Source organism: Pseudophryne corroboree, chromosome 5 (assembly GCF_028390025.1).
Source record: "Pseudophryne corroboree isolate aPseCor3 chromosome 5, aPseCor3.hap2, whole genome shotgun sequence".
Taxonomy (NCBI): Eukaryota; Metazoa; Chordata; class Amphibia; order Anura; family Myobatrachidae; genus Pseudophryne; species Pseudophryne corroboree.
In genome coordinates, this window is record NC_086448.1 from 843,326,516 (window position 1) to 843,350,658 (window position 24,143).

Genomic DNA, 24,143 nt, shown 5'->3' on the forward strand with positions numbered 1-24,143 from the left:
CGCACAGCTAAATGCACCCGAGAGAGCAGAACATTGGGCTGTTCTGTAGAGGTCTCTATGAGTTCTGATCTGAGTCCTACGGAACATAGAGACAGCCGAGACGTGAAGCCTGGAGAGGGCACCCATCACACCTGAGACAGCTGGGGCAGATGGCTCAGGAGGAGACAGGTGCGGGGGTCTCACTGAGAGCGACAGAAATAGCATGACTGCAGCCACTGCCTCTACAGGGTGTGCAATAAAATATTAGGGTACAGGTCCCATCATCTTCATTTGTTTAATCATTTAAAACAATCTGTTCAATGAAAACTCAAATGCAATGTCTATTACATATGGAATACACAATGACGGCTGCCATCCTTCTGTCACTGTCATGTCAAATAAGTGTGTGTGTGTGTGTGTATATATATATATATATACACATATACATACACACGCTTGTACACATACACGGCTGATAACATGGATAAATTATACATACTAATAATGCATTATATAACTGGGACAGCAGGAGGGAACAGGATACAGTATGAGGAGGACAAGGTATGGAAAGGTGGGCGAGGCGTCATTTCCACGCCCGGCAGCTATTTAGCTCCCATAAGAGAGGAGCAGCGGCACACAACTCAGATATAGGGGGAAGAGATGGAGGAGTGAAAGTGTTGCTCGTAGCAACCAATCAAATTCTACCTACCATTTTTTAGTGTATTTGATAAATGTTAGCTAGAAGCTGGTTGGCTGCAGTGGGAGACGTCTCCACTCAGAACACTAAGCAGCCTGATTTACTTTGGGGGCCGCACCGGGAGACCCTCTAACACTGAAAGGGCAGCACGTCGCGCTTAATCTCAGTAGTAAATTAAATGAATTTGATCAATGAAAGAGACGACTATGGGGTAGATGTACATTGTGGAGAGAGGGCCTGAGCTGCACACCATAGCATCTTATAATGGGATGCGCTACCTTGCTGGGACTTCATTTTACATTATAAGAACAAGGGTGCAGATGCATCGTGTATGGTGCACCTGCACTCTTGTTTCTATATGTGCCAATATGGGGTAGAAGTGGTATCAGTCCCCCCATGTAAGTCTGCAGGGATGTGTGTTATATGACAGGGGCGACATAACGCTGATGTGCAGAGCAATGTATGACCGGTCAGTAGCACTGACTGTTCCGACACCTGCAGCAATCTGACGGTGCCGTCCCCGGCTGCAGCAGCAGCTCATGCGGAGCCGGCCGGGGGAAGAGACACGGTGCACTAGGCTGATACGCTGTGGGCACCAGTGGGGATGGCCACAGAGGGGAGGTTTTATACCATGCAAGCAGCCCAGGGGAGTGTATTGCCCACCATTGCTTTACAAGACTTGATACATCAGAAGAAGCCACAGAAGAGAGATCTCGGCTCAATGAGAATGTTATATAGACACAAGGGGGCCGGTTTGGGGATAGGGGTCTCTCGCAGCCTGGAAGCATTGAAGTGCTTAATATTTAGGAATTATTACAGCGCCAGATAATGCACTGCGGACAGAAAGAACTCTCACCCCAAGAAAGGTGAGGAAACCGTATTGTGCACCTAATTATATTACAGAATTTATAATACCTGCCCTCCATGGGGCAATAAGTTATTCCTATAAGCCTTTAAAAATCATCTACACATTTTTTCCATCCACTTATCCTATGTTTAAACCCTAAAATCATTTCTCAGCCTGAAGGTTGTAAAATCTTCCCAGGATTACAATATACTGAAAGCAGCCTACCCCGGGGCTGGAGAGAGGTGGAAGGTGGGCAGGGTCCTGTCAGAGGTGGGAGCGGGGCAGGGTCCTGTCAGAGGTGGAAGGTGGGCAGGGTCCTGTCAGAGGTGGGAGCGGGGCAGGGTCCTGTCAGAGGTGGGAGCGGGGCAGGGTCCTGTCAGAGGTGGGAGCGGGGCAGGGTCCTGTCAGAGGTGGAAGCGGGGCAGGGTCCTGTCAGAGGTGGGAGGTGGAAGCGGGGCAGGGTCCTGTCAGAGGTGGAAGGTGGGCAGGGTCCTGTCAGAGGTGGGAGCGGGGCAGGGTCCTGTCAGAGGTGGGAGTGGGGCAGGGTCCTGTCAGAGGTGGGAGCGGGGCAGGGTCCTGTCAGAGGTGGAAGCGGGGCAGGGTCCTGTCAGAGGTGGGAGGTGGAAGCGGGGCAGGGTCCTGTCAGAGGTGGAAGGTGGGCAGGGTCCTGTCAGAGGTGGGAGCGGGGCAGGGTCCTGTCAGAGGTGGGAGCGGGGCAGGGTCCTGTCAGAGGTGGGAGCGGGGCAGGGTCCTGTCAGAGGTGGAAGCGGGGCAGGGTCCTGTCAGAGGTGGGAGGTGGAAGCGGGGCAGGGTCCTGTCAGAGGTGGGAGTGGGGCAGGGTCCTGTCAGAGGTGGGAGGTGGGAGCAGGGCAGGGTCCTGTCAGAGGTGGAAGTGGGGCAGGGTCCTGTCAGAGGTGGGAGTGGGGCAAGGTCCTGTCAGAGGTGAGAGGTGGAAGCGGGGCAGGGTCCTGTCAGAGGTGGAAGCGGGGCAGGGTCCTGTCAGAGGTGGGAGTGGGGCAGGGTCCTGTCAGAGGTGGGAGGTGGAAGGGGGGCAGGGTCCTGTCAGAGGTGGGAGTGGGGCAGGGTCCTGTCAGAGGTGGGAGGTGGGAGCAGGGCAGGGTCCTGTCAGAGGTGGAAGTGGGGCAGGGTCCTGTCAGAGGTGGGAGTGGGGCAGGGTCCTGTCAGAGGTGGGATGTGGAAGCGGGGCAGGGTCTTGTCAGAGGTGGGAGTGGGGCAGGGTCCTGTCAGAGGTGGGAGGTGGAAGCGGGGCAGGGTCTTGTCAGAGGTGGGAGTGGGGCAGGGTCCTGTCAGAGGTGGGAGGTGGAAGCGGGGCAGGGTCTTGTCAGAGGTGGGAGTGGGGCAGGGTCCTGTCAGAGGTGGAAGTGGGGCAGGGTCCTGTCAGAGGTGGGAGTGGGGCAAGGTCCTGTCAGAGGTGGGAGGTGGAAGCGGGGCAGGGTCCTGTCAGAGGTGGGAGTGGGGCAGGGTCCTGTCAGAGGTGGGAGCAGGGCAGGGTCCTGTCAGAGGTGGAAGCGGGGCTGGGTCCTGTCAGAGGTGGGAGTGGGGCAGGGTCCTGTCAGAGGTGGGAGTGGGACAAGGTCCTGTCAGAGGTGGAAGCGGGGCAGGGTCCTGTCAGAGGTGGAAGCGGGGCAGGGTCCTGTCAGAGGTGGAAGCGGGGCAGGGTCCTGTCAGAGGTGGGAGTGGGGCAAGGTCCTGTCAGAGGTGGGAGGTGGAAGCGGGGCAGGGTCCTGTCAGAGGTGGGAGGTGGAAGCGGGGCAGGGTCCTGTCAGAGGTGGGAGTGGGGCAGGGTCCTGTCAGAGGTGGGAGCAGGGCAGGGTCCTGTCAGAGGTGGGAGCGGGGCAGGGTCCTGTCAGAGGTGGGAGGTGGAAGCGGGGCAGGGTCCTGTCAGAGGTGGGAGGTGGAAGCGGGGCAGGGTCCTGTCAGAGGTGGGAGCGGGGCAGGGTCCTGTCAGAGGTGGAAGCGGGGCAGGGTCCTGTCAGTGGTGGAAGCGGGGCAGGGTCCTGTCAGAGGTGGGAGCGGGGTAAGGTCCTGTCAGAGGTGGGAGGTGGAAGCGGGGCAGGGTCCTGTCAGAGGTGGGCAGGGTCCTGTCACCTGTGTTCTATCATGTAACACTGACGAAGGCTCTGCATCGCTGAATCTACAATAACAGACCAGTTTCCTAATTCCCGCGATGCCTCAAACACCTGAAATCTGCACAGTGCCTCTACCTCTCCTACTCAGTCTTATCTCTCTTGTGAATGAGTTCGTGTTTCCTCAGCTTCGGACGGTCAATAAATCTTTTTGAGCAATGCGAGCACCCATACGGCCTCTCCCCTGTGTGTATCATCTCGTGCCGCTTCACGTGGGACTGTTGTGCGAATTTCTTCCCGCAGAAGGAGCAGGGGAAGGGTCTCTCCCCCGTGTGTATTCTCTCGTGGTGCCGGAAAGTGGAGCGATCGCTGAAGCTCTTCCCGCACTCTTTACACTCAAACGGCCGCTCGTCGGTGTGCGTTCTCAGGTGCACCATGTAGGCTGAATTCTGACAAAAACGCTTGCCACACTCCTGGCAGGTGTAGGGTTTCTCTTTAGTGTGCAGTCTCATGTGCACCTTAAGGTATCCACCATCCCGGAATGTTTTCCCGCATTCCTTGCAGGCATAGGGGCGCTCGCCGGTGTGTATCATGCGGTGCTGCAGGAGCGTGAAATGGCGAGTGAAGATCTTGCCACACTCCTTGCACGTAAATGGCTCCATTCCCTCTAAAGGCCGCTTGCGCTTCTTCAGAACGCAGTTGGCGCTGCTGCCTCCACTCTCATCGCCAGGGTTGTCCTGGCTGGGCGTCACGTGCAAATTCAGTCTCTTACCGCATTTGGGGCAAAGTTTGGCTTTTCTCTTTGTTTTCTTGACATGACTGGGGGCTCTAGGATCTTCCTTAGGTCTGGAGCGCTTAGTTTTACGTTTATGGGGGGATTTTTTAGGAGACTCAGGATCAGAATCCTCAGATTTTCTTGTTTTCGCAGTGGAAAGGGACCTATTCTTTACAGGCTTATTCAGTTGAACACTGGTGAGTGGGTGTTTCTTTTGAACAGTGTGAAAATGCTTTCCACAGTTTGTGCATATCCCACGCGTTTTGCCTACATCAGGCATATCAGCCTCTGTCTCGTGGTTCTGATTTCCGGCAGACATATTTAAGCCTGTTTTTTTATGCTTTATACCGACGCGGCGTCTTTGGGAATCCAAGCCAGTTGTAGCATTCTGATCTTGCGCAGAGCCCGTCCTGCTCTGCATTCTGCTTTCAACCAGTGCTGCAGATTTCTTTTCCGCAGCTATATTAAGACCTGGACTTGAGTCGTTATTGGCCAATGTACTCTTTGCAGAGGCTCCAGTTCCATTCTTGTGATGGATTGTAGGATTCTCTGGAGCACCATGCTTACATTTGCGACATAATAAGGATTTCTTCCTATGATTGGTGCTTTTATCTTTGACGTGAACGCGACGATTGGCTGAACTTCCCGACCTTGCTGTTTTTACCTCGTTCTTCTCTTTGTTTACGTCGTAGTTATTGTCAGCTGCTGGGCTAACGTCTGGTTTTTCCGTAGCCGGTGAACAATTTGGTTTCTTCCCATCGGGAGTCGCCGGCAGTGCCGTTTTACCAGATGTGGCACGATTTGCGTGGGAGCGAGTTGGAGTGCTGATCTCCGTGGCTGACGCAGTCACATTATTAGCGTCTGCCGTCTGGCGCCGGCCGCATCTTCTGCACGTGTGAGGAAGAGATTGCTCGATGTTCTTTTTCTGTGAGTCACTGAGCCTCGACCAGTGAATTACTTTGCCACAATTAGCACAAGCATAAGATTTAATAAACGCCTGCTCACTTGGAGCCGCACTTGGCTGTGGCACGTTGGGGGCCGTGTCCACCTTGTTCTCTGCTTCACTCGCCGTGTCTGGTTGGCGCTTCTCCTGTTTAGGGCTCTTACCAACAGGTGTCTGTATGGCATTCATGTCTGTGCCGCCAGATGGCTGTGTCTGTTTATTGGTCCCCTTAGATGGGGACTCTGCAGGACCCGTAGTGCTCCTGGTAATCATCCCACAAGAGGTGTCCTCAGCACTCTCCTCTACTGTTGCCATCTCTTGGGTGCATTTCACCAAGATAAGCTTTACCCTTTTCCCTTCAAGTTGTTCCAGACTACAGTCTTGCAGCGTGGAAGTTCTTTTCCCTGCTCTCCGCACATCCTGTGAAGTTCTGGAATCCTCCTCCTGCATCGTCCAACTATCTTCAGCTGCTATTCCAATGTCACGATTTAATGTCAACGGCTTCTTACTCTTGCTCGGCTCACTTAAATTACTAAGGTAGCTTCTGTTCCGTAGCTTCACTCTCTCCTCGATCCCCACAGCAGGAATTTCATTGGGCCGTGGCTCGATGAGAAACATAGTAACTACCTCATTAAACTTTACACGTCTGTCTTCCCTCTGAGGAGAGTCCTTCTTTCCATTTACTAAGCCCTGGATGCTCTGCCTGCTGGGGCTCTTGTTCCTTTGAATGGAACTTACTTTCTTCAGACCTGTTGCCACGTTCTCGGACAAAGGACCATTTTTCGTGGTGGTGGCAGCACTTCTTGTGTGTCCATCAAGCTGTTCACCTCCCTTACCACTCCTGCCCGTCTTCTGTTTGCCGAGAAGTTGTGGAGCCTTTGAAGATACTGTGACTTTTTCAGCTTCCCGCTTGCGCAGCTTACTTTCCTGGGAAACTTTTTGTTTCTTGCACATGCCTGCAGCAGCCACACTTTTATCTCGCAAGCCCAAAGTCGAGTTTCCGGGACCCCTTTCATTGTCCACATTCACTGTAGTTGTACTTCGATGGCTGTGATCTGCCACATGTAAGTCAGTATTGTTACCAGGGCAGGGATCAGAGTCATCCTCTCCTGGAGAGGACCTGTAGTTACTGTCTGCAGTGAGCCTGTTCTCCGCGTTATCAGATCGCCAATGAAAAGAGCGCTTCGCGCGTTTCTTTGTTTTCTTCTCTTTTTTTACCCATCTGACTGGGTTCACTCGGGGGTACCGCCGCCTCCTCGTCACCTGTGGCTCAGATCCACCGCCCTTATCTCCTCCTGCGTCATAGCATCGTTCCCGGAGCGCAGTGGTCTCAGACGCCAACAATTTATTGTACTGCCAGGAACCTGCTGAGACACAAGAGTAGCAATTAATACACATACTACAGAGCATCAACACTCCAACTCCTGTTTCATGTGACTCTCGTGTCCACGCCAACGGGCCCTGATCATGACGGAAGTACGCACACATTGCCAGGATAATAGTCCAAGTCTCCAGTCCAATGCTTCGTTCGTGGCAACAGTCCTGTACCCCCAGAATACAGAAGAGTTCGGCCCCCACCCCAGGTGATCACTTAGAAGCAATATAGCTCTCTCACCTTGGCTGCTGCACTTTGGGTCGCTAATGACAAACGGCTCGCATCCTAATTCAATATTGGATATGATGTCCGGGCGGTCTGTGGGGACAACAAACATGAAACCTCAGACTCCGATCTCACTCTGCACAGAGCGGTCAGTCCAGTGACCCACTCAGGTTATCAAGAACCCCCCTCATATGTACTATATCATTCATTACAATATAATACAGGATACATGATCTGCTCAGTGGGACACATTTGGGGTGACTTGGGAGACACTCACTGAGCGAGAGAATCATCTGGTAGTTAGCGCTCATCACTTCCTTGTACAGACTCTTCTGCTCATCGCTCAGGCTTTTCCATTCCTCCTCGGTGAAATAAATGGCAACGTCCTCAAAAGTCACCAGAGCCTGAAAGATGGAGGAAGAGAGTCAGCACCCAAGAGAAGGGGCCGGGAATAGGGTGCATCACACTCCCAACCAGGGCAGCTTTCCAGGATCACCTTATGGGATTCCGGAGACATCCAGCCGGAGCTTCTGCCTTTCCACATGAAGAAATATCACACAGTACTGCCCCATCTGAGTGCTTGTCCTCCATCCAACCTCACCCATATACCATCCCCCTCCTCCATCCACACTCACCTATATACAGCCCCGCTCCATCCAACTTCACCTATATACAGCCCCTCCTCCATCCAACCTCACCTATATACCACCCCTCCTCTATCCACACTCACCTATATACAGCCCCCCACCATCCAACTTCACCTATATACAACCCCTCCTCCATCCAACTTCACCTATATACAGCCCCCCACCATCCAACTTCACCTATATACAGCCCCTCCTCCATCCAACTTCACCTATATACAGCCCCTCCTCTATCCAACTTCACCTATATACAGCCCCTCCTCCATCCAACCTCACCCATATACCATCCCCCTCCTCCATCCACACTCACCTATATACAGCCCCTCCTCCATCCACACTAACCTATATACAGCCACCCTCCATCCAACCTCACCCATATACCATCCCCCTCCTCCATCCACACTCACCTATATACAGCCCCCCTCCATCCAACTTCACCTATATACAGCCCCTCCTCCATCCAACCTCACCTATATACCACCCCCTCCTCTATCCACCCTCACCTATATACCACCCCCTCCTCTATCCACCCTCGCCTATATACCACCACCTCCTCTATCCACCCTCACCTATATACCACCACCTCCTCCATCCACTCACCTATATACCACCTGCCCTCCATCCACCCTTGTGTACTACCCCTTCTCCATCCACCGTCACCTATATACCACCCCCCTCCTCCATACACCCTTGTGTACTGCCCCTCCTCCATCCAACTTTGTATACTGTCCCTTCTCCATTCACCCTCACCTGTGTACTGCCCCTTCTCCATCCAACGTCACCTATATACCACCCCCTCCACCCTTGTGTGCTGCCCCTTCTCCATCCACACTCACCTGTGTGCTGCCCCTTCTCCATCCACACTCACCTGTGTGCTGCCCCTTCTCCATCCACACTCACCTGTGTGCTGCCCCTTCTCCATTCACACTCACCTGTGTGCTGCCCCTTCTCCATTCACACTCACCTGTGTGCTGCCCCTTCTCCATCCACACTCACCTGTGTGCTGCCCCTATTCCATCCGCACTCACCTGTGTGCTGCCCCTTCTCCATCCACACTCACCTGTGTGCTGCCCCTTCTCCATCCACACTCACCTGTGTGCTGCCCCTTCTCCATCCACACTCACCTGTGTGCTGCCCCTTCTCCATTCACACTCACCTGTGTGCTGCCCCTATTCCATCCACACTCACCTGTGTGCTGCCCCTTCTCCATACACACTCACCTGTGTGCTGTCCCTTCTCCATCCACACTCACCTGTGTGCTGCCCCTTCTCCATCCACACTCACCTGTGTGCTGCCCCTTCTCCATCCACACTCACCTGTGTGCTGCCACTTCTCCATCCACACTCACCTGTGTGCTGCCCCTTCTCCATCCACACTCACCTGTGTGCTGCCCCTATTCCATCCACACTCACCTGTGTGCTGCCCCTTCTCCATCCACACTCACCTGTGTGCTGCCCCTTCTCGGTATACTGTCTCTTCTCCATTCACCCTCACCTGTATACCACCCCCTCCTTCGTCCACTCTCAGCTGTATACCTGCCCCCCCTCCTCTATCCACCCTCGACTGTATATCGCCAACTCCACCATCCATTCTCACTAGTGTACCTCTGTAATGTATATATTATAGCGACTCAGCACCACCCACATACCGCTGTAATGTATAATATAGTGACTCAGTGCCTCCAGCATACTGCTGTAATGTATATTATAGTGACTCAGTGCCTCCAGCATACTACTGTAATGTATATTATAGTGACTCAGCACCCCCATATACAGCTGTAATGTATATTATAGTGACTCAGCACCACCCACATACCGCTGTAATGTATAATATAGTGACTCAGTGCCTCCAGCATACTGCTGTAATGTATATTATAGTGACTCAGTGCCTCCAGCATACTACTGTAATGTATATTATAGTGACTCAGCACCCCCATATACAGCTGTAATGTATATTATAGTGACTCAGTGCCTCCAGCATACCGCTGTAATGTATATTATAGTGACTCAGCACCCCCATATACAGCTGTAATGTATATTATAGTGACTCAGTGCCTCCAGCATACTGCTGTAATGTATATTATAGTGACTCAGCAACCCCGATATAAAGCTGTAATGTATATTATAGTGACTCAACACCCCCTATATACAGCTGTAATGTATATTATAGTGACTCAGCACCCCCCATATACAGCTGTAATGTATATTATAGTGACTCAGCACCCCCATATACAGCTGTAATGTATATTATAGTCACTCAGCACCCCCCATATACCGCTGTAATGTATATTATAGTGACTCAGCACCCCCCATATACAGCTGTAATGTATATTATAGTGACTCAGTGCCTCCAGCATACTGCTGTAATGTATATTATAGTGACTCAGTGCCTCCAGCATACTGCTGTAATGTATATTATAGTGACTCAGCACCCCCATATACAGCTGTAATGTATATTATAGTGACTCAGCACCCCCATATACAGCTGTAATGTATATTATAGTGACTCAGTGCCTCCAGCATACCGCTGTAATGTATATTATAGTGACTCAGTGCCTCCAGCATACTGCTGTAATGTATATTATAGTGACTCAGCACCCCCCATATACAGCTGAAATGTATAATATAGTGACTCAGTAGCTCCAGCATACTGCTGTAATGTATATCATAATGACTCAGCACCCCGATATACCGCTGTAATGTATATTTTTCTTACGTCCTAGAGGATGCTGGGGTCCACATTAGTACCATGGGGTATAGATGGGTCCACCAGGAGCCATTGGCACTTTAAGAGTTTGAGAGTGTGGGCTGGCTCCTCCCTCTATGCCCCTCCTACCAGACTCAGTTTAGAAAATGTGCCCGGAGGAGCCGGTCACAGCTAGGGGAGCTCTACAGAGCTTCTCTAGTAAAGTTTTTTTTTTTAGAGTTTATTATTTTACAGGGAGGCTGCTGGAAACAGCCTCCCTGCATCGAGGGACTAAGGGGGGGAGCAGTGTCCGCCCTGCGGGGTCTGAGCCACTATCTCCGCTGGCAGGACACTGAGCTCCTCAGGGGATCGATCGTTCCCCGCCACAGGGGATCGCTCACCCCAGCAGCATGCCGCCACCCCCTTACAGAGTCAGAAGATCAGTGGCGAGTGAGTCACCGACCCCCTAGTAAGCGGCAACAGGGTAGGAGCGGAGGCTTAGCGGTACTTAGTGCGGCGCTGTGAGGGGCGTCTTGAGCCAGCGCCTGAACCCTGCACTGGTCAGCAAACCTGTCGGGGTCCCGGGATCTCAGCGCCATTTTGGGGGCGGAGCTTCTCTTCAGAACGGACCCAGCAGCGTTCAGCGCCATTTTCCAGCCTACACAGCGCTGTCCAGGAAGAGCAAGTCCCTCCACAGCAACTCCAGCTATCTCTCACGGTACCAGGGGGTTGTAGAAGGGAGGGTAGGCTGTAATAAGACTGTGTAACCTATTAAGGTGCACAGTCAGCGCTGATAGGGGGTCTCCCTTTATATTAAAAGCGCTGTGTGTGGGCTGGCTCCAATCTCTGTGTCTCTCTTGCCATTCTTGGGGGTGAAACTCTGTCTGTCCTCGTGTGTGTGTGTGTGTGTGTGTGTGTGTGTGGTGTCTGCGGTCTCCATTAATCAATGTCCAGGGACACTGTGACATATGCTGCAGAGGATATGTCCTCTCAGGATGATCCCATTCCATGTAATCAGAATTGCACTGGTTTAGCACAGATACCAGCAAGGGAGCCTGAGTGTTTATCCTCTATCAAATCTACGATTTCTCAAATATCTACTAGGGCTGCACAGAATGAATCTGCAACTCAGGCTTTACAGAACTCTATGGCAGTCTGGCCCAGTTCTGGTACCTCAGGGCTCCGCGCTGTATAGTCACATAAACGTGCTCTTGCGCAGATCATGCAGGATGATACCGATTCTGATACTACAGACGGTGATGGGGATGTGCTCAGGGGGGCCGCATCTCTGGCTAAAGGGGTGCAGTTGATGATAGAGGCTATTAGAGATGTGTTGAATATTACTGATACAACACCTGAGCAGGTTGAGGAGGCTTACTTCACTGACAATAAGAAAGCCTCGCTAACCTTCCCTGCATCAAAAGAATAAAATGCTATTTTTGAAAAAGCTTGGGAAAACCCGGATAAAAAATTCCAGATCCCTAAAAGGGTCCAGGTGGCATTCCCTTTCCCGGTAGAGGATAGGAAAAAATGGGGAAACCCGCCCATTGTTGACGCGTCTGTATCCAGACTCTCAAAAAAAGGTGGTTTTACCTGTTCCAGCATCTACCGCCTTGAAAGAGCCGGCTGATCGTAAAATTGATAATACGAACAAAATCCATGTACACGGCTTCTGGGGCAATACTACGGCCCACTATTGCCAGTGCTTGGATTGCCAAAGCTATAATAAAGTGGTCAAGCACGTTACTTGAGGACTTGGATACTATTGAAAAATGTGATGTTGAATTGTTTTTACGTAACATTCAGGATTCTGCAGGATTTCTGGTAGAATCCATGAAAGACCTGGGTTCCATGTTTGCGAGAATTTCTTCCATGTCTGTATCAGCTCGTCGATACCTGTGGTTGCACCGGTGGTCTGCCGATGCGGAATCCAGGAGAACTGTGGAGACCCTACCCTAAACAGGTCAGGCTCTCTTTGGGGAAGCGTTAGATGCGTGGATCTCCACGGCTACGGCTGGTAAGTCACCTTTTCTTCCCTCAGCTACACTTGCTCCGAAGAAACCCTTTTCTTCAGCTACATCACAGCCCTTTCGGTCTACCAAGCCCAGAAAGGCCAAGCCACCCAACACCTTCTTTCGGGGAGGTCGGCCCAAGTCCAAGAAACCTGCTGCTGCAGGTTCCCAGGAACAGAAACCTGCTTCAGGTACACCAAAGTCCTCCGCATGACGGTGGACTGCACGACCCAGAGGTGGGGCCGGTGGAAGCGAGACTCAGACATTTCAGTCATGTCTGGGTGTCCTCCGGCCTGGATCCCTGGGTGCAAGATATTGTGTCCCAGGGGTACAGGCTGGAATTTCAAAATCTCCCTCCTCACTGATTTTTCAGATCAGGCTTGCCAGCTCTGCTGGCAGACAGGACTGTCCTGCAAGAAGCCGTCCAGAAGTTGGTGGAGCCACAGGTCATTGTGCCAGTCCCACCTCATATGCAAAACAAAGATTACTATTCAAACCTTTTCGTGATACCAAAACCGGATGGTTCGGTCAGGCACATTCTGGACTTAAAATCACTAAACCCCTTTCTGAGGGAGTTCAAGTTCAAAATGGAGTCTCTAAGGGCAGTGATATCAGGTCTGGAGGAGGGGGAATTCCTGGTATCCCTGGATATCGGATATCAAGGATGCGTACCTCCACATTCCGATTTGGCTGCCGCATCAAGCTTATCTTCGATTTGCACTGTTTGACTGTCATTTTCAGTTCCAGGCACTACCATTCGGCCTCTCCACAGCACCGAGGGTATTCACCAAGGTAATGGCAGAAATGATGATTCTCCTCCGCAGACAGGGGGTGAACATAATTCCGTATCTGGACGATCTGTTGATAAAGGCATCGTCCAAGGAGAAGCTGTTACGGTCCATAGCTCTCACGACACAGCTTCTCAGGGAACATGGTTGGATCCTGAATCTTCCAAAATCACATTTGGAACCAACCAGGGGGTTGTCCTTTCTGGGAATGATCCTCGACACGGAAGTGCAGAGGGTGTTTCTTCCAGAGGAAAAAGAGTTAGTGCTTCAAACGATGGTCCGGGATGTCCTGAAGCCAACCCGGGTGTCGGTTTACGCCTTCTGGGAAAGATGGTGGCCTCTTACGAGGCTCTGCAGTACGGGAGGTTTCACGCTCGGTCCTTCCAACTGGATCTCCTGGACAAGTGGTTGGGATCCCATCTACACATGCACCAGAGAATACGTCTGTCACCAAAGGCCAGGATTTCACTCCTCTGGTGGCAGCAATTACCTCACCTTCTGGAGGGCCGCAGGTTCGGGATTCAGGACTGGATCCTTCTAACCACGGATGCAAGTCTCAGAGGCTGGGGAGCAGTCACTCAAGGGGAAACCTTCCAAGGAAGGTAGTCAAGTCTGGAAGCCGGCCTGCCGATAAACATTCTGGAACTAAGAGCTACAAGGGTCTTCTCCAAGCGGCCCATCTTCTGAGAAATCGTTCAAGTGCAGTCGGACAATGTGACAACAGTGGCTTACATAAACCGACAGGGTGGAACGAAGAGCAGAGCTGCAATGTCAGAGGTAACAAGAATCATCCTCTGGGCAGAAAAAGACGCGTTGGTGCTGTCAGCAATCTTCATTCCGGGAGTAGACAAATGGGAAGCGGACTTTCTCAGCAGACACGATCTCCATCCAGAGGTGTTCAAGGAGGTAACAGATCTTTGGGGCGTACCCCAGATCGACATGATGGACTATCGTCTCAACAAGAAGCTTCGGCGGTATTGTTCCAGGTCGAGGGACCCGCAAGCAGTGGTGGTGGACATCCTAGTGACTCTGTAGGTGCTCCAGTCGGTGTACGTGTTTCCTCCACTTTCACTCATCCCAAGAGTTCTAAAGCTCATAAGGAGCACAAGGGTTCAAGCAATCCTCATTGCTCCAGACTGGCCAAGAAGGGCTTGGTACGCTGATCTTCTGGATCTACTGCAAGAAGAGCCGAGGCCTCTTCCTCTTCGGGAGGACCTGCTGCAGCAGGGGCCGTTCGCCTATCAAGACTTACCGTGGCTACATTTGACAGCATGGAGGTTGAACGCCTGATACTAGCTCGAAAGGGCATTCCGAACAAGGTTATTCCTACCCTGATACAGGCTAGGAAAGGAGTAACGTCTAAACATTACCAACTTATTTGGAAAAAATAAGATTTTACTCACCGGTAAATCTAATTCTCGTAGTCCGTAGTGGATGCTGGGGACTCCGTAAGGACCATGGGGAATAGACGGGCTCCGCAGGAGACTGGGCACTCTAAGAAAGATTTAGTACTACCTGGTGTGCACTGGCTCCTCCCTCTATGCCCCTCCTCCAGACCTCAGTTAAGGAAACTGTGCCCGGAAGAGCTGACATTACAAGGAAAGGATTTTGGAATCCAGGGTAAGACTCATACCAGCCACACCAATCACACCGTACAACTTGTGATAAACTTACCCAGTTAACAGTATGAACAAACAACAGAGCATCAACCAATGGATGCCAACATAACATAACCCTTTATTAAGCAATAACTATATACACGTATTGCAGAAAGTCCGCACTTGGCATGGGCGCCCAGCATCCACTACAGACTACGAGAAATAGATTTACCGGTGAGTAAAATCTTATTTCTCTAACGTCCTAGTGGATGCTGGGGACTCCGTAAGGACCATGGGGATTATACCAAAGCTCCCAAACGGGCAGGAGAGTGCGGATGACTCTGCAGCACCGAATGGGCAAACACAAGGTCCTCCTCAGCCAGGGTATCAAACTTGTAGAATTTTGCAAAGCTGTTTGAACCCGACCAAGTAGCCGCTCGGCAAAGCTGTAATGCCGAGACCCCTCGGGCAGCCGCCCAAGAAGAGCCCACCTTCCTTGTGGAATGGGCTTTCACTGATTTTTGGATTCGGCAATCCAGCCGCAGAATGAGCCTGCTGAATCGTGTTACAGATCCAGCAAGCAATAGTTTGCTTTGAAGCAGGAGCACCCAGCTTGTTGGATGCATACAGGATAAACAGCGAGTCAGTCTTCCTGACTCCAGCCGTTCTGGTTACCTAAATCTTCAAAGCCCGGACTACGTCAAACAGCTTGGAATCCTCCAAGTCACAAGTAGCGGCAGGCACCACAATAGGTTGGTTCAAATGAAAAGATGACACCACCTTTGGCAGAAACTGCAGATGAGTACGCAATTCTGCCCTGTCCATATGGAAAACCAGATAGGGGCTTTTACATGACAAAGCCGCCAATTCTGACACACGCCTAGCCGAAGCGAAGGCCAACAGCATGACCACTTTCCACGTGAGATACTTTAGCTTTACAGTCTTAAGTGGCTCAAACCAGTGGGATTTCAGGAAACCCAACACCACGTTAAGATCCCAAGGTGCCACCGGTGGCACAAAAGGGGGCTGAATATGCAGCACTCCCTTAACAAACGTCTGAACCTCAGGCAGTGAAGCCAGTTCTTTTTGAAAGAAAATGGATAGGGCCGAAATCTGGACCTTTATGGACCCTAATTTTAGGCCCATAGTCACTCCTGACTGTAGGAAGTGCAGGAATCGACCCAGCTGGAATTCCTCTGTAGGGGCCTTCCTGGCCTCACACCAAGCAACATATTTTCGCCATATACGGTGATAATGCTTTGCTGTCACGTCCTTCCTAGCCTTTATCAGCGTAGGAATAACTTCATCCGGAATGCCTTTTTCCGCTAGGATCCGGCGTTCAACCGCCATGCCGTCAAACGCAGCCGCGGTAAGTCTTGAAACAGACAGGGCTCTTGTTGCAACAGGTACTGTCTGAGAGGCAGAGGCCATGGGTCCTCTGTGAGAATTTCTTACAGTTCCGGGTACCAAGTCCTTCTTGGCCAATCCGGAACAATGAGTATTGTTTTCACTCCTCTTTTTCTTACAATTCTCAGCACCTTTGGTATGAGAGGAAGAGGAGGAAACACATAGACCGACTGGAACACCCACGGTGTTACTAGTGCGTCCACAGCTATCGCCTGAGGGTCTCTTGACCTGGCGCAATACCTTTTTAGCTTTTTGTTGAGGCGGGACGCCATCATGTCCACCTGTGGCAGTTCCCATCGATTTGCAATCTGCGTGAAGACTTCCTGATGAAGTCCCCACTCTCCCGGGTGGAGGTCGTGCCTGCTGAGGAAGTCTGTTTCCCAGTTGTCCACTCCCGGAATGAACACTGCTGACAGTGCTCTTACGTGATTCTCCGCCCAGCGAAGAATTCTGGTGGCTTCTAACATCGCCACCCTGCTCCTTGTGCCGCCTTGGCGGTTTACATGAGCCACTGCGGTCTGACTGGATCAGAACCGGTTGGTCGCGAAGCAGGGTCTCCGCTTGACTTAGGGCGTTGTATATGGCCCTTAGTTCCAGGATATTGATGTGAAGGCAAGTCTCCTGCCTTGACCACAGCCCTTGGAAATTTCTTCCCTGTGTGACTGCCCCCCACCCTCGGAGGCTTGCATCCGTGGTCACCAGGACCCAGTCCTGAATGCCGAATCTGCGACCTTCGAGAAGGTGAGCACTCTGCAGTCACCACAGGAGAGACACCCTGGCTCTGGGGGATAGGGTGATTAACCGATGCATCCGAAGATGTGATCCGGACCACTTGTCCAGTAAGTCCCATTGGAAGGTCCTCCTATGGAACCTGCCGAAGGGAATGGCCTCGAATGATGCCACCCTCCTTCCCAGGACTCGAGTGCAGTGATGCACTGACACCTATTTTGGTTTTAATAGATTCCTGACCAGTGTCACGAGCTTCTGAGCTCTCTCTATCGGGAGATAAACCCTTTTCTGGTCTGTGTCTAGGAGATCATGCCTAGGAGAGGCAGATGAGCTGTAAGAACCAACTGCGACTTTGGAATATATAGAATCCAGCCGTGTTGCCGTTTCACTTCCAGAGAAAGTGATACGCTGTTCAGCAACTGCTCTCTTGATCTCGCTTTTATGAGGAGATCGTCCAAGTACGTGATAATAGTGACACCTTGCTTCCGCAGGAGCACCATCATTTCCGCCATTACCTTGGTGAATATTCTCAAGGCCGTGGAGAGACCAAACGGCAACGTCTGAAATTGGTAATGACCATCCCGTACCGCAATTCTGAGGTACGCCTGATGAGGTGGATAAATGGGGATATGAAGGTATGCATCCTTTATGTCCAGAGTCACCATAAAATCTCCCCCTTTCAGGCTTGCAATAACCGCTCTTAGTGATTCCATCTTGAACTTGAACCCTTTCAGGTATATGTTCAGGGATTTTAAATTCAATATGGGTCCGACCGAACCGTCTGGTTTCGGGACTACAACCTGGTCGAATAATAACCCCCTCCTTGTTGAAGGAGGGGAACCTTGACCACCACCTGTTGAAGATACAATTTATGAATTGCAGTTACCACTGTTTCCCTCTCGTGGGGGGAAGCCGGCAGGGCCATCGGTGAGGGGGCATCTTCTCAAAGTCCAGCTTGTATCCCTGAGACACAATATCTATTGCCCAGGGATCTAACAGGGAGTGAACCCACTTGTGGCTGAACTGACGAAGGCGTGCCCCCACCGGGCCTAGCTCCGCCTTGCGGTGGATTTTTGTAGAGGCCGGGGAGGACTTCTGTTCCTGGGAACTAGCTGTGTTGTGCAGCTTCTTTCCTGTGCCCCCGCCTCTGGCAAGAAAGGACGCACCTCGGACTTTCTTGTTTCTTTATTCAAAAGGCTGCATTTGATAATGACGTGCTTTCCTAGGCTGTGCAGGAATATAAGGCAAAATATCAGAATTACCAGCTATAGCTGTGGAGACCAGGTCCGAGAACCCTTCTCCACACAATCCTCAGCCTTCCATATGCCTCTTAAATTGGCATCATCTGTCCATTGCATATTCTACAGGTCACGTCAAGCAGAAATCGACATAGCTTTGACTCTAGGACCCAGTATACTCATGTCTCTTTGGGCATGTTTTATATATATATATATATATATATCTATATATATATATCTATCACTTAAGACAGCATCTTTAATATATAGAGATATATATATATATATATATATCTCTATATATACATATATATATAAAGTCTGCAATAAGTCCGGCACTCACTGTTACTTGATATGCTGTCCCCGTTGCCTTCCGTGAAATACAGCTCACACTGTTAATGTAACGAAGATTGGTAACGGCGGCACTCAGGAATAAAGACACAACCACAGCCAGTAGTATCAGCCAACGTTTCAAAGCATGTGCTTTTTCGTCAGGGCAATAACAAACATTAAAAGAAACTCACGTTTATATGTGCTCCCCCTCACCGTCAAAGTCCGCGCCTCAGGCTCCACTTCCGCTATACAGGCGCTCACTTGTGATGTCACCCAGTGCGCCCATCACCATAACAACCAAATCAACATGAATACAACCAGTTCTACACATAGTCCTTTGCATGAGAAATCTACGTATCAGCTACTACATTTTAGCATGCGTCCTGCATCTTACATAAGTACGATATTCACTGCAGTAATACATATAACTTTAGGAACAAATATAACCAGAGTATCAAATAAAGCAATTATAACCAGTTTGTTCATTAAGCCCCCGTGGACTTAGTGTGTCCAAACGGAATATCCAGCGGGACTCACACTGTAGTAAGCGTTTAGATCTATTCCCACCTCTCACCAGCGGCGGTATATGGTCAATGATCATATGTTTTAATGCGGTCGGTGAATGACCAGCCAGGGCAAAGTGTCTTGCCACTGGTTGGTCACTATTTCCAGCTAACACAGCTTCCCTTATTGCATATCGGTGTTGACCCATTCTAACTTTAAAGGCGCATTCTGTTTTCCCGGTGTAATATTTGCCACATGGGCAGATTAACACATACACAATGAATTTAGACATGCAAGAGAGCCTGTGTTTGATTTTAAATATCTGACCAGTGAATGGATTTTTAATCGTATCTCCTGTTTGCATGTATCCACAAGTGACACAGCCAGTGCACTTGTAGCAACCATTTTTAGGTCTCCCCAAAAATGTTGCAGGGATTTTTTTATCAAAATTAGTTATATCATTATGTACGACATAGTCACGTATATTTTTTCCCCTGGAATAACCGCACATGATACGCTTGTTAGTTATACTGGGTAGTTCTTTATCACTGGATACAATGGGCCAGTGGGAACGAATCGCTTTTCTCACCTTATTGCTCGCAACATTGTATCTATTAGGCCAAATTATCTTGTTGGTAACATTCTTTTTAACTTTAGGTTTTAAATTACTTTCTCTGGGTGTAGTCATGACCTTATTTTTAAGTTCAATGAGAGTTTGTTTATTATACCCTCGAACAACAAATTTATCTATCATAAAATCTAATTGGGCGGAGGCATCGCATTCATCTGTGCAGATGCGTCTCACCCGTAAGAACTGGGAAAAGGGTAACCCCTTTTGAATAGTGATTGGATGATGGCTCTGTGCACTAAGCAACGTATTGCGGTCAGTTGGCTTTACAAAAAGTGAAGTTTTGATAACTCCCTGCGCCAAACTAATTCTCACATCAAGAAAGTCAATCGTTGATTTATTAATTTTATAGGTAAGTTTAACGGGACTATTACTGCAATTATGGTTTGATAATATACTTTCCAGGGATTCAACGTCGCCTTTCCACAGTAGCAGCATGTCGTCTATAAACCGAGTGTAATAGACGACATTCTGCTGAATTTCGGGGTCAATGAAAAAAATGTCTTTCTCCACTGAGATCATATATGCATTAGCGTATGCCGGGGCGACCGACGCCCCCATGGCACACCCAGATACCTGGAGATAATGTTTCCCATCAAAATAGAAATAATTTTTACTCAAAACCATCTCTAGCAAAGCACAAAAGAAATCAATATTGGGCCCCTTATACCACACATTATCGGTAATCAGTCTCCTGGTGGCTGCAATCCCCTCACCATGAGGGATGCAGGTGTATAACGAGCTCACATCTATGCTGCATAAGATGCACTCAGGAGGAATGTTGGTTAAATTATTCAATTTAATCAGAAGGTCAGTGGTGTCTTTTAAAACACACACTGAGTTCTGGACACACAGCTGTAAATAGGTGTCAAGGTATATGGACACTGGCTGAAAAATAGACCCTCTGGCCGATATGATCGGCCGACCGGGAGGGTGCTCCAAATCTTTATGCACCTTTGGGAGCGTGTAAAGTAAGGGTTTAACAGGAAAATCAGTTTTAAGTAATTTAGCTATATCACTCGAAATAACCCCCACATCTACAGCATCTTGCAACATTTGATCAAGCAATCTTTTGTACTCTAGGGTAGGATCAGTGGTTAAAGGACGATATACGGAGCAATCAGATAACTGACGTAATATCTCCTGCCGATATTCTACTAGGTCCTGTATAACCACTGATCCCCCTTTATCCGCTGAACGGATAACTATATCTTTTCTTGCACTTAGTGCCTTTAGTGCTTTAAACTCTGCTCCTGTTAGATTGGAATGTCCCTTATAGGATCTAGTTTCAGCAGTGTCAACAGTGGAATCCAACATCCTAATGAAGCTCTTTATAGAAGCATTGTTCGAATTGGGATCAAAGTTCGATCTTGGACTCAATTTCTTTAATTCACTTGGTATAGGGTTCTCCCCTTCTATAGGCGGGCGTGATCCGAAAAATTCCTGGAGCTTTAATTGCCGATTAAGTTTGAATACTTCCGTTTTCCATAAAAATGGATCAAAGGTAGTAGTTGGTACAAAACTGAGTCCTTTCAATAATACTTGGGTTTCTTCAACAGTGAGTGGGACTGAAGATAAATTAAATATTAATTCCTGGTTGGCAGTGGCGGTTTTTTGCGTGCCTCGCTTCCACTGGCCTCCTCGTCTGTTGTATTTACGTTTGCTGCACGGTATTTGGCCCTTGTCTTCATCCCTAAAGGGAGTGATTTGAACCGCTTTCCTCTTCTAGACCCTTGATCACTATCACTGGCAGAGGTGATAGTGTCTTGGGTAGATTTATAGTAGTAGCTGATACGTAGATTTCTCATGCAAAGGACTATGTGTAGAACTGGTTGTATTCATGTTGATTTGGTTGTTATGGTGATGGGCGCACTGGGTGACATCACAAGTGAGCGCCTGTATAGCGGAAGTGGAGCCTGAGGCGCGGACTTTGACGGTGAGGGGGAGCACATATAAACGTGAGTTTCTTTTAATGTTTGTTATTGCCCTGACGAAAAAGCACATGCTTTGAAACGTTGGCTGATACTACTGGCTGTGGTTGTGTCTTTATTCCTGAGTGCCGCCGTTACCAATCTTCGTTACATATATATATATATATATATCTATATATCTATATGCATACTAGGGTCTCAATCTCTGCTGATAAGGTACCTATCCACGCTGCCACAGCGCTATAAACCCATGCCGACACAATCGCCGGTCTGAGTAGTATACTAGAATGTGCACGCTATCTGCAGGATCCCTGAGAATAGCTAGTGCTACCTTCTGTGCAAACAGGACACCCTAGGGGAAGATTCCCAACACATCCTGGCCCTAGTGGGGAAAGGATACTGCCTGAGAATTTTTTGTGGGAAGCTGCAGTATCTTGTCTGGAGTTTCCCGCTCTTTTTCCTCATGAGAGGAGGGAAATTTACCTCAGCTTTCTTCCCCTTAAACATGTGTACCCTTGGGTCAGGGACAGATGAGTCATCAGTGATATGCAAATCATCTTTTATTACAATAATCATATATTGAATACCTTTCAGCCATCTTGGCTGTAACTTTGCATTATCGTAGTCGACACTGGAGTCAAACTCCGTGTCGATATCAGTGTTTATTATTTTGGATAGTGAGCATTGTGAGACTCTGAAGGTCTCTGTGACACAGGGACAGACATGGGTAGATTCCCTGTCTGTTCTCTAATCTTTTGTGCAATAAATTCACCTCAGCACTTACACATATCCAAACAGGTGTCGGCGTTGTCGACGGAGACACCCTCTCACACACACATATTTGCTCTATCTCCTCCTTAGGGGAGCCTTTTACCTCAGACATGTCGACACACACGTACCGACACACCACACACACAGGGGATGCTCTATTTGAAGACAGTTCCCCCACAAGGCCCTTTGGAGAGACAGAGAGAGAGTATGCCAGCACACACCCCAGCGCTATATGACCCAGGAATAACACAGTAACTTAGTGTTAACCCAGTAGCTGCTGTATATATTGTTTTTACGCCAGATTTATGTGCCCCCCCTCTCTTTTTCACCCTCTCTATCGTGCAGGGGAGAGCCTGGGGAGCTTCCCCTCAGCGGATCTGTGGAGAGAAAATGGCGCTGGTGAGTGCTGAGGAAGAAGGCCCCGCCCCCTCAGCGGCGGGCTTCTCCCGCGATTTTGTGTAAAATTAATGGCGGGGGCTCATGCATACAACAGTGTCCAACTGTATATATGCTGCTTTTGCCAGGAGGTACTTAATTGCTGCCGAGGGCGCACCCCCCCCCCCCCCCCCTGCGCCCTGCACCCTACAGTGACCGGAGTGCGCGGTGTGCTGTGGGAGCAATGGCGCACAGCTGCAGTGCTGTGCGCTACCTCATGTGAAGACAGGAGTCTTCTGTCGCCGATTTCGATGTCTTCTTGCTTCTGCCGGCTTCTGTCTTCTGGCTCTGCGAGGGGGATGGCGGCGCGGCTCCGGGAACGGACGACCAAGGTTAAGATCCTGTGTTCGAACCCTCTGGAGCTAATGGTGTCCAGTAGCCTAAGAAGCGCAACCTAGCCGCAGTTAGTAGGTTTGCTTCTCTCCCCTCAGTCCCTCGTAGCAGAGAGTCTGTTGCCAGCAGAAGCTCTCTGAAAATAAAAAACCTAACTAAAATACTTTCGTATTAGCAAGCTCAGGAGAGCTCACTAAAAGCACCCAGCTCTGTCCGGGCACAGATGCTAACTGAGGTCTGGAGGAGGGGCATAGAGGGAGGAGCCAGTGCACACCAGTAGTACTAAATCTTTCTAAGAGTGCCCAGTCTCCTGCGGAGTCCGTCTATTCCCCATGGTCCTTACGGAGTCCCCAGCATCCACTAGGACGTTAGAGAAAATATGTGTCTTTTGTGAGTCCAAGAAATTTCCTGCGGTGGAGTTTCAACTGGGACGGTTTCTCCTTTTCCTACAAGCCGGTGTGGATATGGGCCTGTGGTTGGGATCTGTGAAGGTCCAGATTTCGTCCCTATCCATTTTCTTCCAGAAACAATTGGCTGCCCTCCCTGAGGTTCAGACCTTTTTGAAAGGAGTTCTGCACATCCAACCTCCATTTGTATCGCCTACGGCGCCTTGGGACCTTAACGTGGTGTTGCAGTTCCTCCAATCGGACTGGTTCGAGCCTCTACAGGAGGTTGAGGTCAATTGGGGGCTTTGTCCTGTAAACGTCCATACTTGATCTTCCACGAAGATAGAGCTGAGCTCCGGACATGTCATCAGTTTCTTCCGAAGGTTGTGTCGGCATTTCATATCAACCAACCTATTGTGGTGCCAGTGGCTACTGACTCCTCAATTTCATCAAAGTCCTTGGATGTTGTAAGGGCTCTGAAAATCTATGTGAAGAGGACTGCTCGTCACAGAAAATCGGACTCTCTGTTTGTCCTGTATGATCCCAAGAAAATTGGGTGTCCTGCTTCTAAGCAGACGATCTCTCGCTGGATCAGGTTCACTATCCAGCATGCGTATTCTACGGCAGGATTGCCATGTCCTACGACTGTCAAGGCCCACTCTACCCATAAGGTGGGGTCTTCCTGGGCGGCTGCATGGGGTGTCTCGGCGTTACAACTTTGCTGAGCGGCAACTTGGTCTGGGTCGAACACGTTTGCAAAGTTTTACAAGTTCGATACTTTGGCCTCTGATGA

The 24,143-nt window shown here is 49.9% G+C and overlaps 1 protein-coding gene across 2 annotated transcripts in view; it reads right to left on the reverse strand.

The window, feature by feature from the left end:
* Nucleotides 1–260: 260 nt before the first annotated feature.
* The window catches only part of LOC134928671 (zinc finger protein 84-like), a 62,283-nt gene continuing 38,400 nt past the window's right edge, over nucleotides 261–24,143 (reverse strand). Inside the window, exons 2-4 of one of the 2 annotated variants that reach the window (XM_063924649.1) lie at nucleotides 7,206–7,332; nucleotides 6,944–7,021; nucleotides 261–6,692 (exon numbers count right to left, since the gene is read on the reverse strand). In XM_063924649.1, coding sequence (XP_063780719.1) covers nucleotides 3,754–6,692; nucleotides 6,944–7,021; nucleotides 7,206–7,332 — 3,144 coding nt within the window. In that variant the 3' untranslated portion in view covers nucleotides 261–3,753. Of the gene's footprint in view, nucleotides 6,696–6,943; nucleotides 7,022–7,205; nucleotides 7,333–24,143 lie in introns of both variants that reach the window. The other variant, XM_063924648.1, reaches the window with a different exon arrangement.